The sequence below is a fragment of the Phyllobates terribilis genome, unplaced genomic scaffold, assembly GCF_046119375.1.
Source record: "Phyllobates terribilis strain yellow unplaced genomic scaffold, ASM4611937v1 Scaffold_2__4_contigs__length_985480577, whole genome shotgun sequence".
NCBI classification, from domain to species: domain Eukaryota; kingdom Metazoa; phylum Chordata; class Amphibia; order Anura; family Dendrobatidae; genus Phyllobates; species Phyllobates terribilis.
This window is the reverse complement of record NW_027362762.1, coordinates 479,710,855-479,723,503: the sequence shown is the minus strand read 5'-3', so window position 1 is coordinate 479,723,503 and position 12,649 is coordinate 479,710,855. Positions and strand designations below refer to the sequence as shown.

Here is a 12,649-nt window from a genome sequence, read left to right as displayed (position 1 = left end):
CAATGGGCTACTATGTGATGGCTTACTGCAGCCCAGTTTTCTTATCTAAGAAAAATGTTTGTGGGGAGAACAACTCCATATTATGACATATAATAGAGCATGCCAAGATTATCTTTTTCTCATACAGTAGTCAAAGTTCTAATTCATCAAAAGGGTGTTTGATTGGGGTCAGGTGTTTACATCACAAATCTTATGTCCATCAGTCAAGTTCTTTCACATAAAACTTGGTAAACAATTATTTATAGATAAATGGAGGTCAATTGCTTTGCAGCTGCTAATCTGAAGGTGTTAAGGGCTCACTTGGTGAGGTTGATTCAATAAACTGTATGTGAGGGTACGCAGCATGGACTAGAGGCATTGATGCAGCAGAGTTGGATGGGCCAGACAACCCATGGAACAGCAGAACTGGATTTGAAGAGCTAGATATGTAGTCACCTTGTTGCAGAGCCGAGTGTGCAGATAGCACATTGAAGTAGCAGAACCGAGCTGTTGACACCACCCAGGAACAGCAGATCTGAGTTGGCAGATAGGCACCTTGAAGTAACAGAGCCAAGTGTGTGGAAAGCACCTTGGAACAGCTGAGCTGAGTTGGCAGACAAACACCGAAATACTGAGACAATTGTGAGGACATCATTTTGGAACAGCAGAGCTAAGGCAGCAGTTGGGCATTTGGTTGCAGCAGAGCTGGATGTGTGGGCAGCGTCTTGGATCATACTGACACAGCACTTAGGCACTTGGTTGTGGCTTAGCCAGCTGTGCAGTAGACACTTTGGAATGGTAGGGGCAAGTTGGCAGCAAGTACCTGGTTATAGCAGAGCTGGACTTGCGAACAGCACTTGGAATCAGTAGGTCCCAATTGGCAGCAGGTACCTGACTGTAGCAGAGCTGGATGTGCAAACAGCACTTGGAAACAGGAGAGCTGAGGTGGCAGCAGGTACCTAGCTATCGCAAAGCCGAGAAATATCATTGTGTGGCTAGGCAGGATGTAAACCCGTGGTAGCAGCATGCACTATGTACCTGAGTACTCAAGTGGCAAGCAGGATGACAACAGAGATGTGCACATAGTTACTATATTAACCCTGTGCACAGAAGCAGAGGTAGCCAGCCACAGCAGAAGGAAGAAGCGGACTGGTGCTGGACTAAGGAAAGGTGAGTAACTTTAGCTTCAGCTAAGTAATGGATGGCTGTATATTATCTTCATTCAACCCATCAAGCAGCACTGTACAATATTTCCATTTGACTGTGTTGCCCCCTAGTGGAAAATACCATGTTAATAGACTTAGTAATGATACGTAAAAATGTACTATAAGGGTATGTGCCCACGATGCAGAAATTAAGCAGAAAATTTCTGCAGCTTTTCTGTATGTTCTTGGCAGTAAAAACGCTTGCGGATTTTACACGCGTTTTTGCAGCGATTTACATGCGGATTTGACTTGCGTTTTTCAAATGCATTGGGACCTCAAATCAGCATGCAGAAACGCACAAATAATGGACATGCTGCAGATTTTTTCGCAGCATGGGCACAGAACATGCAGATTTTCATTGGGGTGCATGTGACACGGATTACCAAGCGTTTACGCTGCGGAAAATCCGCATCAAAAACGTTTGAAAAATGCATAGTGGGCACGCAGCCTAAATATATTAGAGGCATGCTTAGCAACAAGAACTGGCTAAGAATATGTTCATATAGGTTCTAATGGACATTAAATAAAACATCATGAATGGCATCCATGTATACATTCACTATAAAAGAAATAACACTAGAGCAGTATTGCAGTTAATGTCAATGTGCTGCTGAAGAAGCAATGGCTAAGTTTACTTATCGGTAAAGTATATTTGGGCTGGATCTATCAGTACTGCAGTCTGCTATGGTGACATTTAGGATACCAGTTTATGTTGGGGGTATTCCCAGCTCGAGAGCCTCTCTGGCAGTTATTGTACAGAATATTGCGTGACCAATATTAGAGGGATAAATATACACTCCCTGACAGAAGTTATGTCGCTTATCCAGGTTATGTAAATAAAAGCTTATAACCTGACGTTAAATTCATCCATTGGTTTTATAAATTACTCTTTTGAAAGCTGAAACCCTCCCAAATTTGGTTTCGGTTAAGAAAATAAATTGGCATCAATGCTGAAATATTGATCATTTAATGAACACAGAATGGTCAGATTTTAGCAAGACAAGTTTTGCCGCCCACAGAAAGTAATGTGATATTCAAACAATTATCTTAAAATACAAATATATGTTGCATAACATTGGTGAATGAAGTTGTGGTGCTATTAGTCATATTTAATATTTTGTGTGACTTCCATGAGCTTGAAGGACTGCATCCATGCGGTTCAACAACGATTCATACAATTTATTAATGAAGTCATCGGGAATAGCAGAGAATGCAGTCTTCCATGCCTCCCAGAGTTCATCTAGACTCTCTGGTTTTGTCTTCCAAGCTTCCTCTTTCATCCTACCCCAAACATGCTCAATGATGTTCATGTCTGGTGACTGGGCCGGCCAGTCCTTGAGCACCTTGATCTTTTTTGCCTGGAGGAACTTTGTTGTAGAGATGAATGTATGAGATGGAGCACCATCCTGCTGCAGAATTTGACCCCTTTTATGATTTGGAGTGTTAGAGGTAGCTAATACTTCTTGATATTTTAGGCTATTGATATTGCCTTCCACCTTGCAAGTGTTTCGCACACCCCCATACTGAATGTAACCCCAGACCATGATCTTTCCACCACCAAATTTAACTGTTTTCTGGGTGTATTTTGGATCCATACGGGCTCCAGTAGGTCTCCTGCAGTATTTGCGGCAGCTGTGGTGTAATTCTACTGAAGATTCATCAGAGAAATCCACCTTCTGCCACTTTTCCAGCGTCCATCTGTTTAGCAGGCTGTGGGACTTTGCAAATGCCACATGGTTTTTTATTTGCCTTTTGTTTAGTGTTGGCTTCTGGGCACTGATTCCACCATGGAGGCCATTTCGAGACAGAATCCTACAAACTGTTCTAGTTGACACAGGGACTTGAGGTGACCAGGCCTGTTGGAGCTCTGCTGCAGTGGAAGAGGGGCTTGCTTTGGATTTTCTAACCAACAAACGTTCCTCCTGAGCAGTTGTCTTGCGGGGTCTGCCGGACCAGGGCTTGTCAAACACATCTCCAGTCTCTTCAAATCTTTTTTTAATTCTTTGCACTTGACGCTGAATCACATTAAAGGTGCCAGCCACTTCTGCAGTGGATCTGGTCTTCAGCCTCTTGATAATCAAGGCTTTGGTCACAGGGTGGATTTTTGGCATGTTGTCAGAGCTCAAGTTGCAGTTCAAGTGAAGGTCTGGGGTGCTGGGTTTCTTTTTATACACACCCACTAATTAACGGATCATTTATTGAGCACTGGTAAGGATGTAAACTAGGATTGGGTGCATTATATGACCAGGCGACATAACTTTTGTCTTCCCAAAATCTGACCATTCTGTGTTCATTAAATGATCAATATTTCAGCATTGATGCCAATTTATTTTCTTAACCTAAACCAAATTTGGGAGGGTTTCAGCTTTCAAAAGAGTAATTTATAAAACCAACCAATGGATGAATTTAACGTCAGGTTATATAAGCTTTTATTTATATAACATGGATAAGCGACATAACTTCTGTCAGGGAATATATGGTATAAATAAATGATCCCTGAAATCTTATTCTCATAAAGTGAATGCTGGTTATGTGCCATTGTCTACAACAAATACAATATTTCAATGTTATCTGAACTACTTTTTTCCATAGTTGTCATGGCAACAACACCTCAATTAATGAACACAACGCTATCTCCGGTAAATACAACGACAAAGTCACAGGAACAGATTCTTTATCAGAGTAAGTAGAATTATTACTTTCCAATTTGGCATGATTGTAAATTTTGCTATATGGCAGGATTCCCATTCCACACAGCGGTATATACTTCTGCTGATTGTTTCATAGGTTATTACTTTAATATATTACATTGTACATGCAAAGTGATCTACAAAAGCTCAGAAGCACATTGTAATACATTTCAGCGGACAGCAAGTAATAATACTGGACATGAATTGTACCTTCCGACTCCATGATGTATACATGTACAATATAAGAAACACATAAAGTGGAATTTGAAAGTCTTAGGTGCATTTCTGTTTTCCCTAATGTAACGAGTAGCTGTGATTATTATTAAATATGTATATAGCACTACTTTATATAAAACATTTAGGGTATGTCTACTCAAAATTGGATACATTTGTTGCAAATCCGCAGCCAAATTCATATGTGTAAAATGTAAACTTTTGCTGTGGATTTGTGGTTGGAATTCACAAAATCCATCTGCATTGAAAGAGGTGAAGTTTGTGGTGAAAATCCACAACAGAAATTTACTAATCAATGAAACTCGATCCAAGCACAGACCACAATGCACAGACTGTCTGCAGATCTCCCAACCCGCGCTCAACAGCCTAATAGGCATATATGAGATTTGAGTTCAGGTCAGGAGACCCGCAGGCTGTCCGTGCATTGCAGTCTGTGCTTGGACCAAGTCTCATAGACATCTACAAGAGCCCTAAAAGGGAGGTCCATCACATGCAACCCTCTTTCAAACAAATAATTTATCACAAATTGTTCATAATGTTTGTTTGCTCCCATTTTGTGATTTTTTTTCACTGTTATACCTTGTGTGAATTTGATTTCTACATTTTGGGTGGACCATTTGTTGTGTACCTTCACTTTTATTACACCTCTTTCATATTAAAGTTTAGGGCTGTGTCATATGTGATGGTGATGTGTGATTTAAATGTCTTGTGGAAGAATTGAGTGACAGGTTGAAGTGCCACTGAAGGGTGCAGTTGTTAGAGAAAAAATCACCCCATAATGACAGGAGGTTTGATAAAAGGCAGTTTTCAGGGCCATGCTATGAGACCTAAGGGACAAGAGACCAAGTAGAGCTTATGTGATATTTGCATGTACAGGGACTGACCATAGGCAAACTGCCACTGCTATTCATTTTGAGCCTACAGACTGTCACAGGACTTGGAATGAGTGAGGTCCACCCTGATATTCTAAAAGTGTTCTGCCCTTGAGTAACAATGTGGAAAATGACAACCTTTGACCACATGAAAAGTGTGATTAGTGCCAGGATACGGAATTGAGAACCTGACAAGGATGATGCAGAGTGAGGGGGCACCGAGAACAGAAGGCTGTTGATATAGAAGTCTGTGGCACAAGTGAACCACTGCGAGTGAGAACCACCAGATCCCAAGACCACCACCATCTAGGTGAGAATATGAAGAGGGAGAGCAAGTGCTGAGGTGACTGGACCATACGGCTGCACGTTCAGTGATGGCGGCCTAGTGAGGCCTGGTGTGGCCTACAGTCAAAAGTGAGAGTGTGAAAGGACTGGGACAGTTTATACTTTTAAAGCAACGTTAAGTTCAGGTACTGGGCCCAAAAGCGACAGACTAAACTTGACTTGAAAAAGAAGTAGGGAAATTTCCCAACCAGGGCTGTCCCTGCCTTCACAGAGGACGTGCGGCCCATACCATCCTCTGCTCACTTTTTAAACACTGTAGCTTTAAAGTCTCGCCAGGTCTTTGGAGCCTGAGGGAGATAGCACTGAATGTTTGGCACACATTGTCTAAAGGTACCAATGAGCTTTAAGTTACACCTCTGTTTGTGTCTGAGCTACACAATAGAATAGGTGTTGACGTGTAACTACAATGCATAATTACAATGCATTTTGCAATATATCGCACCAAAACTACTCAAACCTGAGAAATTACAACGCATATAGACATACCTGTCAAATGAATGTGAAATAGTGTGTTAATAACACAGGACATTGGCAGTACAACAAAACCAAGGGCATGTTTTCTCAGTGCGGGAGTATACAGAGAATATCCACAGCACAGTGCAAAAGCTAAAATGTACAATCCAACCTCACCATTTTTTGCACGATAGCAGATTTCATTATATCGCCCACAAAATCTCCTGGAGTCATACTGTAATCTTACAACATGTTTTATTAATGATAAAATAAAATAACAAAATATCAAAGAGGTACAAATTGGACGAGTTCAAGTGTCAGATGGCAAAATCATATACAATAATTATTATTTCATATTATTTAATCAAGGCAGTCAAAGAGCGCCAAAATCTAAGAGACTAATTTATCAAATAGTAGAGTATGACTCCAGAAGTTTTTGTAAGTTCTATTCCAACTTTCTACTGTTTATTTATTTTGCTTACATGGCACCATTGTATTCCGCAGCGCTATACAGTGACTTATATAGTAATTGTGAGGACAATGTACCGCAATTGTTGAGATGGTCCTAGCCCTAATGGTTCCAGCCTATATCGGTAGCGATATCGGATTTCACTGTAGCATATCTGCTACAAGAGGTCCACAGTGGAAATGTTGTCCACATAACCTAAATCATTGGTGTTTTGTTGTTTCTTCTACAGGTGCTGGTGCAATAGTTGCTGCTATTGTGGTTGGTGTAATTATAATATTTTCGCTGGTACTTATTGGCCTCAAGATGTATAATAGGTAAATATTATTTAAATAAGTGACATTTACATTTAAAGGAGGATTAATTAAAGAATCATTCCCCAAAATAGTTTTCTTCCCTAAACCTGTCAATGTGTATGTAATGTAGTGTAAGTGCAATAAAACACTTACTGATCGCCGTATTCCCCGGTTTCCGGCACCGCTCTGGACCTCTTGTGACTTACGTGATTGAAATTTCAACTTGCCGGATCACACTGGAGTCATGTGAATGAGAAGAAGACCAGAGCAGTGCTGGATACCGGGAAACACAATGATTTGTAAGTATTTTATTGCACTTAAACTACATTACATATACATTAATATTTAGGTTTAGGGAATAAAAATTTATTGGGAGTGTTTCTTTAAAAGGAACCCTTCTCCAGGTTTCCCCAATATAGAGTACGGCCACCACCTTTAAGACCACTATTAGAGCATACTAGATTGCTGTAAATCCCCAATTCACACTATGCGGATCCCAAAAAAGGCCTTCCCAGCTTTATGCGGATCACATGTCCTCAACATTGAAAGTGCAACACCAAGAAGGAAAAGTTGTGGAATGATGGAAATCACAGGATGGATAGACATGTTAATGATATGCAAACGATGAAAACCTGGATTCAAAATTGTAAAAAATCCCATTTTATACAGTATTGTGCAGAAATATATACACTTTCACGCCTTGGCCTGCTAAAAATGATGAGGTTTCTTATCAATGGGGCATTTATTAATCAATACTAAGGGGGTCCTGTGTCTCTAGTTCGAATAGTAGAGGTGGTCACGCATGCACACTACCACTCTGTAGACACGTATAGAGCGGTAGTCACATATAGAAAATACTGCTCTATTCACACAGGACCACCATTCACATGGTCGGTGGGAGCCTCAGCTGTCAGTGCCCCGCTATCAAACATTTATTTACTTTAATAATCTGCTGATATGCTGGCAGGAACAGAAATGTTTCCTTCTACCTTTAGGGCCTCCAAGTCACCTGAATCTGCCGATATTGACTGGTTCGGTTGACTATCTGATGTGTATGGGGGTGCCAGCTGACTGATGGTCAGGAGAGATGTTAATCATGCATGTCCTATTTCGGACTGCCGATCGCATTGTTCTCCCTGAAATAAGTCGCCGGATGATGTGTCAGTTGGCGGCTTTCTCATAGAGAACACAGGAGCGCTCCTGTGTATGGGAGTGTCATTTGGACGACAGCCATCTAGTGTGCATTGCCAGCTTAAGCGATAACTAATGTTTTTGATGAAGAATATAATATATAGTATATATTTTTTAAATATTGGTGAATATTTATTTCTTCTTGCAATACTTACAGGCGTACACGAACAGAGAGAGAGCTGGGAATGAAGAGCACCAAAACCACAAACACACCAAGCACAAGAGCCCACCACAGTTCCATCAGCCAGCCAACATCTCTAACGTCTGTTCCACCCGACATCCATCTCGAAAACCGATGAAGAGAATATGTGTTGACGGAAAATGAAGTTGAGTCTGATTTACAATTAAAATTAGTTTAGGACAAGGCATTTAGATCTTCGCTGAAACACTGAGATTCAGAATGTGATAATAGGTCTTTGCTTCCAAGACTAACCATGCCTACATTCACAAGCTTATCCCGGATAGAATAAACTCATACCCACCAGTTGAGAAAAGAAAAAAGCCATTGGAATCCTACAGCAATGGAAAGCCCCCACTACATCATAATGTCTCTTTCACCTTCAGTCTATCGTGATTCTAACCAAATGAATGGACATTGGACAGGAAGCCTGGGGTACATTTCTGGAAGCATGACTGACATTCTGATGGCTTTTATATATACATATTTATATTTATATATGAAAGAATGTTGTATGTAGATTGTTGGACTTTCTCTATGTTTTCATATATGTCACAGAATATTGTTTCTCCATTTTCTATTCATTAAAATCGCTGTGCTGAGCAGAAAATAAATGTATGACGAAGTACCATTGTGCAATGCATGTCTAGTAAAGAGAAGTAAGGCTGGTCATGGATCACTAAGTGATAATCTATATGTATATCAGTCAATAAGGTTACTGGACATGTTGGGTAATCTCCAATATCATTGTGTAAATGATCTGCTGAACTTTTTCACTGTATGTAATACCAGTAATTTAATCCCAGATTTAAAATACCTCTTATATTTGACAATGATAATTTATAAAAAAAAAAAAATGGTATGATTTTATTTGACAACACTTATGACTATTTTAGTATAATTCTAACACAGACTATTTAAAAGGATTATCCGTGACTTTTTTTTTACCCCATGGGGTAATAACTTAAAGGCTAATTACAGGCCAGTTCTGTCCTGTGACAATTTCTTCCAGCTCAGAGCGGTCTTAGATTGTTCTTACCGGTGATTCTCCTGCTTCCTGTGAAGTTATGTCGACAGAGCAGCGCTTTCTCTTCCGCTCTGCTTTGTCGATGGGTGTCACTGCCAACGTCATGCTGATTGACAGCAAGTTTCCCGTTGCTTAACTACGGGGAGCCGGCTGTCAATCATCATGACATTGGCAGTGACGTCCTGTCGACAGAGCAGAGAGAAAGAGAAAGAGCTGCTCCGTCGACTTGAGGTTCAAGGAAGCAAGGGAATTTCCGCTTGAACCGGGAGAAGTCGCAGCAGAGCAAAGCAGACATTTACCAACTACCTGCCTGTAAGACCTAAGCCCCATAGGGAAAAAAGGCCCTGATAACCCCTTTAATATGGGAGTTACAGCTGTGATGAAAGTCTGCTCATATATGGATGTCTTGAGTGTTCCGAAGCAGGAGCCCCTCTTCCTTCTGGCTCAAACATGGTTTCCCTCTCTTTGACATCCATATGTTTGGGTAAAGGAAAACCCTTTAAAGAGCTTTTTTGTTCTTAACTGTTGAACTAGTTGTATAGCTAGCAACTAGTCTGTGTAAAATGACAAAGCTTTTCTGCTAAAAGCTGGATTGACACTCTGCTGGCCTTATAAAAATCTGAAAAGCAGCATGGGATAGCTGAAGGTTACTCCATCTCACCCTGCATTAATCACTGCGATTGTCATAAAATAGAATAAATGTAGGTGTAGGATCTTTACAGTTAGCTAATTGACATTCAGCAGGGAATGAGACTTTATGACTTTCATGTGAACATTTCCATTTTGTGTGGCTAATAACTCTAAGTGCATTCTGCAACAAGTTTTGCTTTATTTTGAGTTAAGTTATTATTTGTAGTTTACATGTATATCACTAATGTGAAAAGATATTTTTACGACACTGTTCTGACAAGGTAAGTTTGCGGTTGGCCAATCTCTATAGCACATATTACACTTTGAACACCATTTTACAGTTTACATGTTGGATGAATCTACATAAATAATTGCGTAAATTGAGTAACGGTAAATACAATGCATTACTTGTCTTGCACCGTTCTTGAGTTACGGCACGCCATTCACAATTCTGAAGGCTTCATACTTCCAACTTTTCCAGCTGGTTGAATGTCTGCACACGACACGCTCTTATGATTTTTATTCGGGATGTGTAGTCTTTACAAATTACTGATGCAGTTAAAATAAGCTACTTACTTTAATAAATGTAACTGTTAACAGTGTGTTGAGCATAGCCAGCAGAATTGTGAATTCAGCTCTGAAGTATAATGTAGGCTTGCCTCTAACTCAAGATCAGTACAAAAGAAATAATACAACGTATTTGCAAACATAAAGTGTTGGCATATTCCAGCCATACACCTTAATTTTATGACATTGAAAATTCTCATTAAAGGGAATCTGTCACCACGTTTTTGCCACCTAATCTGAGAGGACCATATTGTAAAGACAAAGCCCCTGATTCCAGCGATGTATTACTTACTGGGCTGCTTGCTGAAGTTTTGATAATTTCCTGCTGATTAAACAGTGATTTTATCACTAGAAGAACAGTAAACCTGCTGACATGTAGTTCTCCATATTCATGACCTCAGTATAATCCCACTCACACCACTGATTGGCAGCTTTCTGCCTTTGCACAGTGTATACCGAAAGCTGCCAATCAGTGATGTGGGCGGGGTTATACAGAGCTCAGCATTCAGACAACTGATAAAACTGCATCAGATAAAACAGGGATTTTATCAAAATTGCAGCAATCAGTAAAGTAAGTGATACATCACTGGAGTCAGGGTCTCATATGGGGTAGCAAAAACCAAGTGATAGAGTCTCTTTACATTCACATGTTTTTGATGGTGGAAAAATCCAAAGTTTTTTCAGGAAACACTCCTTTTTTGTTGTTGAAGTGTGCTTTTCCACTTTGTGTTTTGCAGCCTTTTGACTCGAGTGTGTCAAGTTTGGAGCAGATTCCATGTGGAATCCAACTCAAAGATTTGACATGCCATTTCTTTTTTTCTCGAAGAGTTTGTCAAAATCTCGTCAGAAAAAAAAAACGCTTAAAAAACTTTTTCATTGAAATGGATATGAAGTGTACTCAAAGAGTATTTGAACCTTTTTTTGAGGAGGACTTCACTGCTGATCTGCTTCAAAATCCTCCTAAAAAAAACTCCTTGTGAATGCAGCTTAATATTATTACTAGGCATTCAACAAATGTAGCAAGAGATCATGAAATATTTAAAACTGTAAACTATTTCATGAATAAAAAGTTGCTTCTAACAACCAATCAGAATTTAGCCTTAGTTTTTGACAGCATGTTAGTGAGGAGGATAGATGCTAACAAGCAGCTGCTCAACTTTTAGTTTTCACTCATTTTACAGACCAGGACTAATTAGAAGCCGACATTAAGGGGCCAAAAATCTAACTGAAATTTTTTATCAAAAGCATGATGTATCCACATTGTGTTGAATACATGGTATTGCCTAACTATGGGCATCACTGCTAAGCATTGGTGGGCATCTGAGCTTAAAGTGCCATCCAGGAGAAGCTCAACAGATACCTTTAACCAGAAATTGATAGATTTGTTTCATGCTCTTACCAGCTTTTGATATCTTTTATTATTCTTTGTAGTAAAGAATGTGCTGAAAATATCATTGATGTTTATTCCTGCAAGCCTATTTTAATGTCCAATTACTGATTAATGAGATGAATCATAATGTTCCGAAATGGCTTAAAACTGTGAAACAAGGCATATACTTGTTCCAGCCAATAGTACATTTGTTTTCTAGCAGAAACCATACATGTCAATAGCATAGACATAATGATTAACAATTGTTTCTTGAGGACTGTTTGTTTTTCCTTATGGTCTATGGTCGCACTTAGGCTTTCAAACATTAGAAACTCGATTTGTATAGCAAAGTTACATTTTCAGGGTAAATGCAAACGTCTATGGACAGTCCCATCATTTTCTTGAAACACTTAGGACTCATCCACAAGGCATACCTATCTGCGTGGATCTCTATCGCAGTGCTTTATGGTGGTCTTTTTGTTTGGTACCTTAAGTACACATATATTTTTCCAGATTTATTGGTCTTCATTAACCTTGCCACCATAAAAATCAAGTATCCACTCTGGCTATGGGAAAATTATACAATTTTTCAAACCTTGCATTGGTAAAAATAAAAAAAACAATGTAATGTAAAAAGGCCTTAACTCATTCATTGCCTGAGCTGTATAAAGTCTTTATAAGATGCTCTAGCAATGACAGAGTTAAACTCAGGGAATTTCTGGAAACTCAAAGGTTGGATTGTGATTGTAAACCTTTCTATCATTCAATAAAAGTGCTGCTTTCATTCTTTTTATAATTTGAAGGAATATATCGTATTTTACAATAAATGCTTCAGTGGTTGAAAAGTCTTTCCGATTCCTTGTTATTATTTGCTACAATCTTTAGAGTAAGAAATGCATAAGTAGAAAAAAGTAAGTGTAAAAGCAAGTAAGGTTGCTGGGGATTCTGTGCAGTGTAACTGTAGAAAAGCATGGTCTTGCTGTCCTGGTGTTCTGCCAGCACTATCGCCATCCTCTACCCATAACTTACTGATCACTGTGGGTCTGAAGAATGGTGCTCTGCAGAGACCTGGCTGACTGAAGTGGAGGTGTGCATGATTGACCTCCTCTCCATTCATTGTCTATGGAACCTGGAGAAATAGTGCTGT

The 12,649-nt window shown here is 39.5% G+C and overlaps 1 protein-coding gene across 1 annotated transcript; it reads left to right on the top strand.

Annotated features, from left to right (window-relative positions):
- The first annotated feature begins 989 nt into the window (after nucleotides 1-989).
- Nucleotides 990-12,350, top strand: NCMAP (non-compact myelin associated protein). The gene is made up of 4 exons (XM_073665818.1): nucleotides 990-1,149; nucleotides 3,777-3,866; nucleotides 6,477-6,561; nucleotides 7,889-12,350. Exons 1-4 carry the CDS (start codon nucleotides 1,005-1,007, stop codon nucleotides 8,028-8,030), a joined length of 462 nt encoding a protein of 153 aa, XP_073521919.1. The 5' UTR covers nucleotides 990-1,004; the 3' UTR covers nucleotides 8,031-12,350.
- Nucleotides 12,351-12,649: the final 299 nt, after the last annotated feature.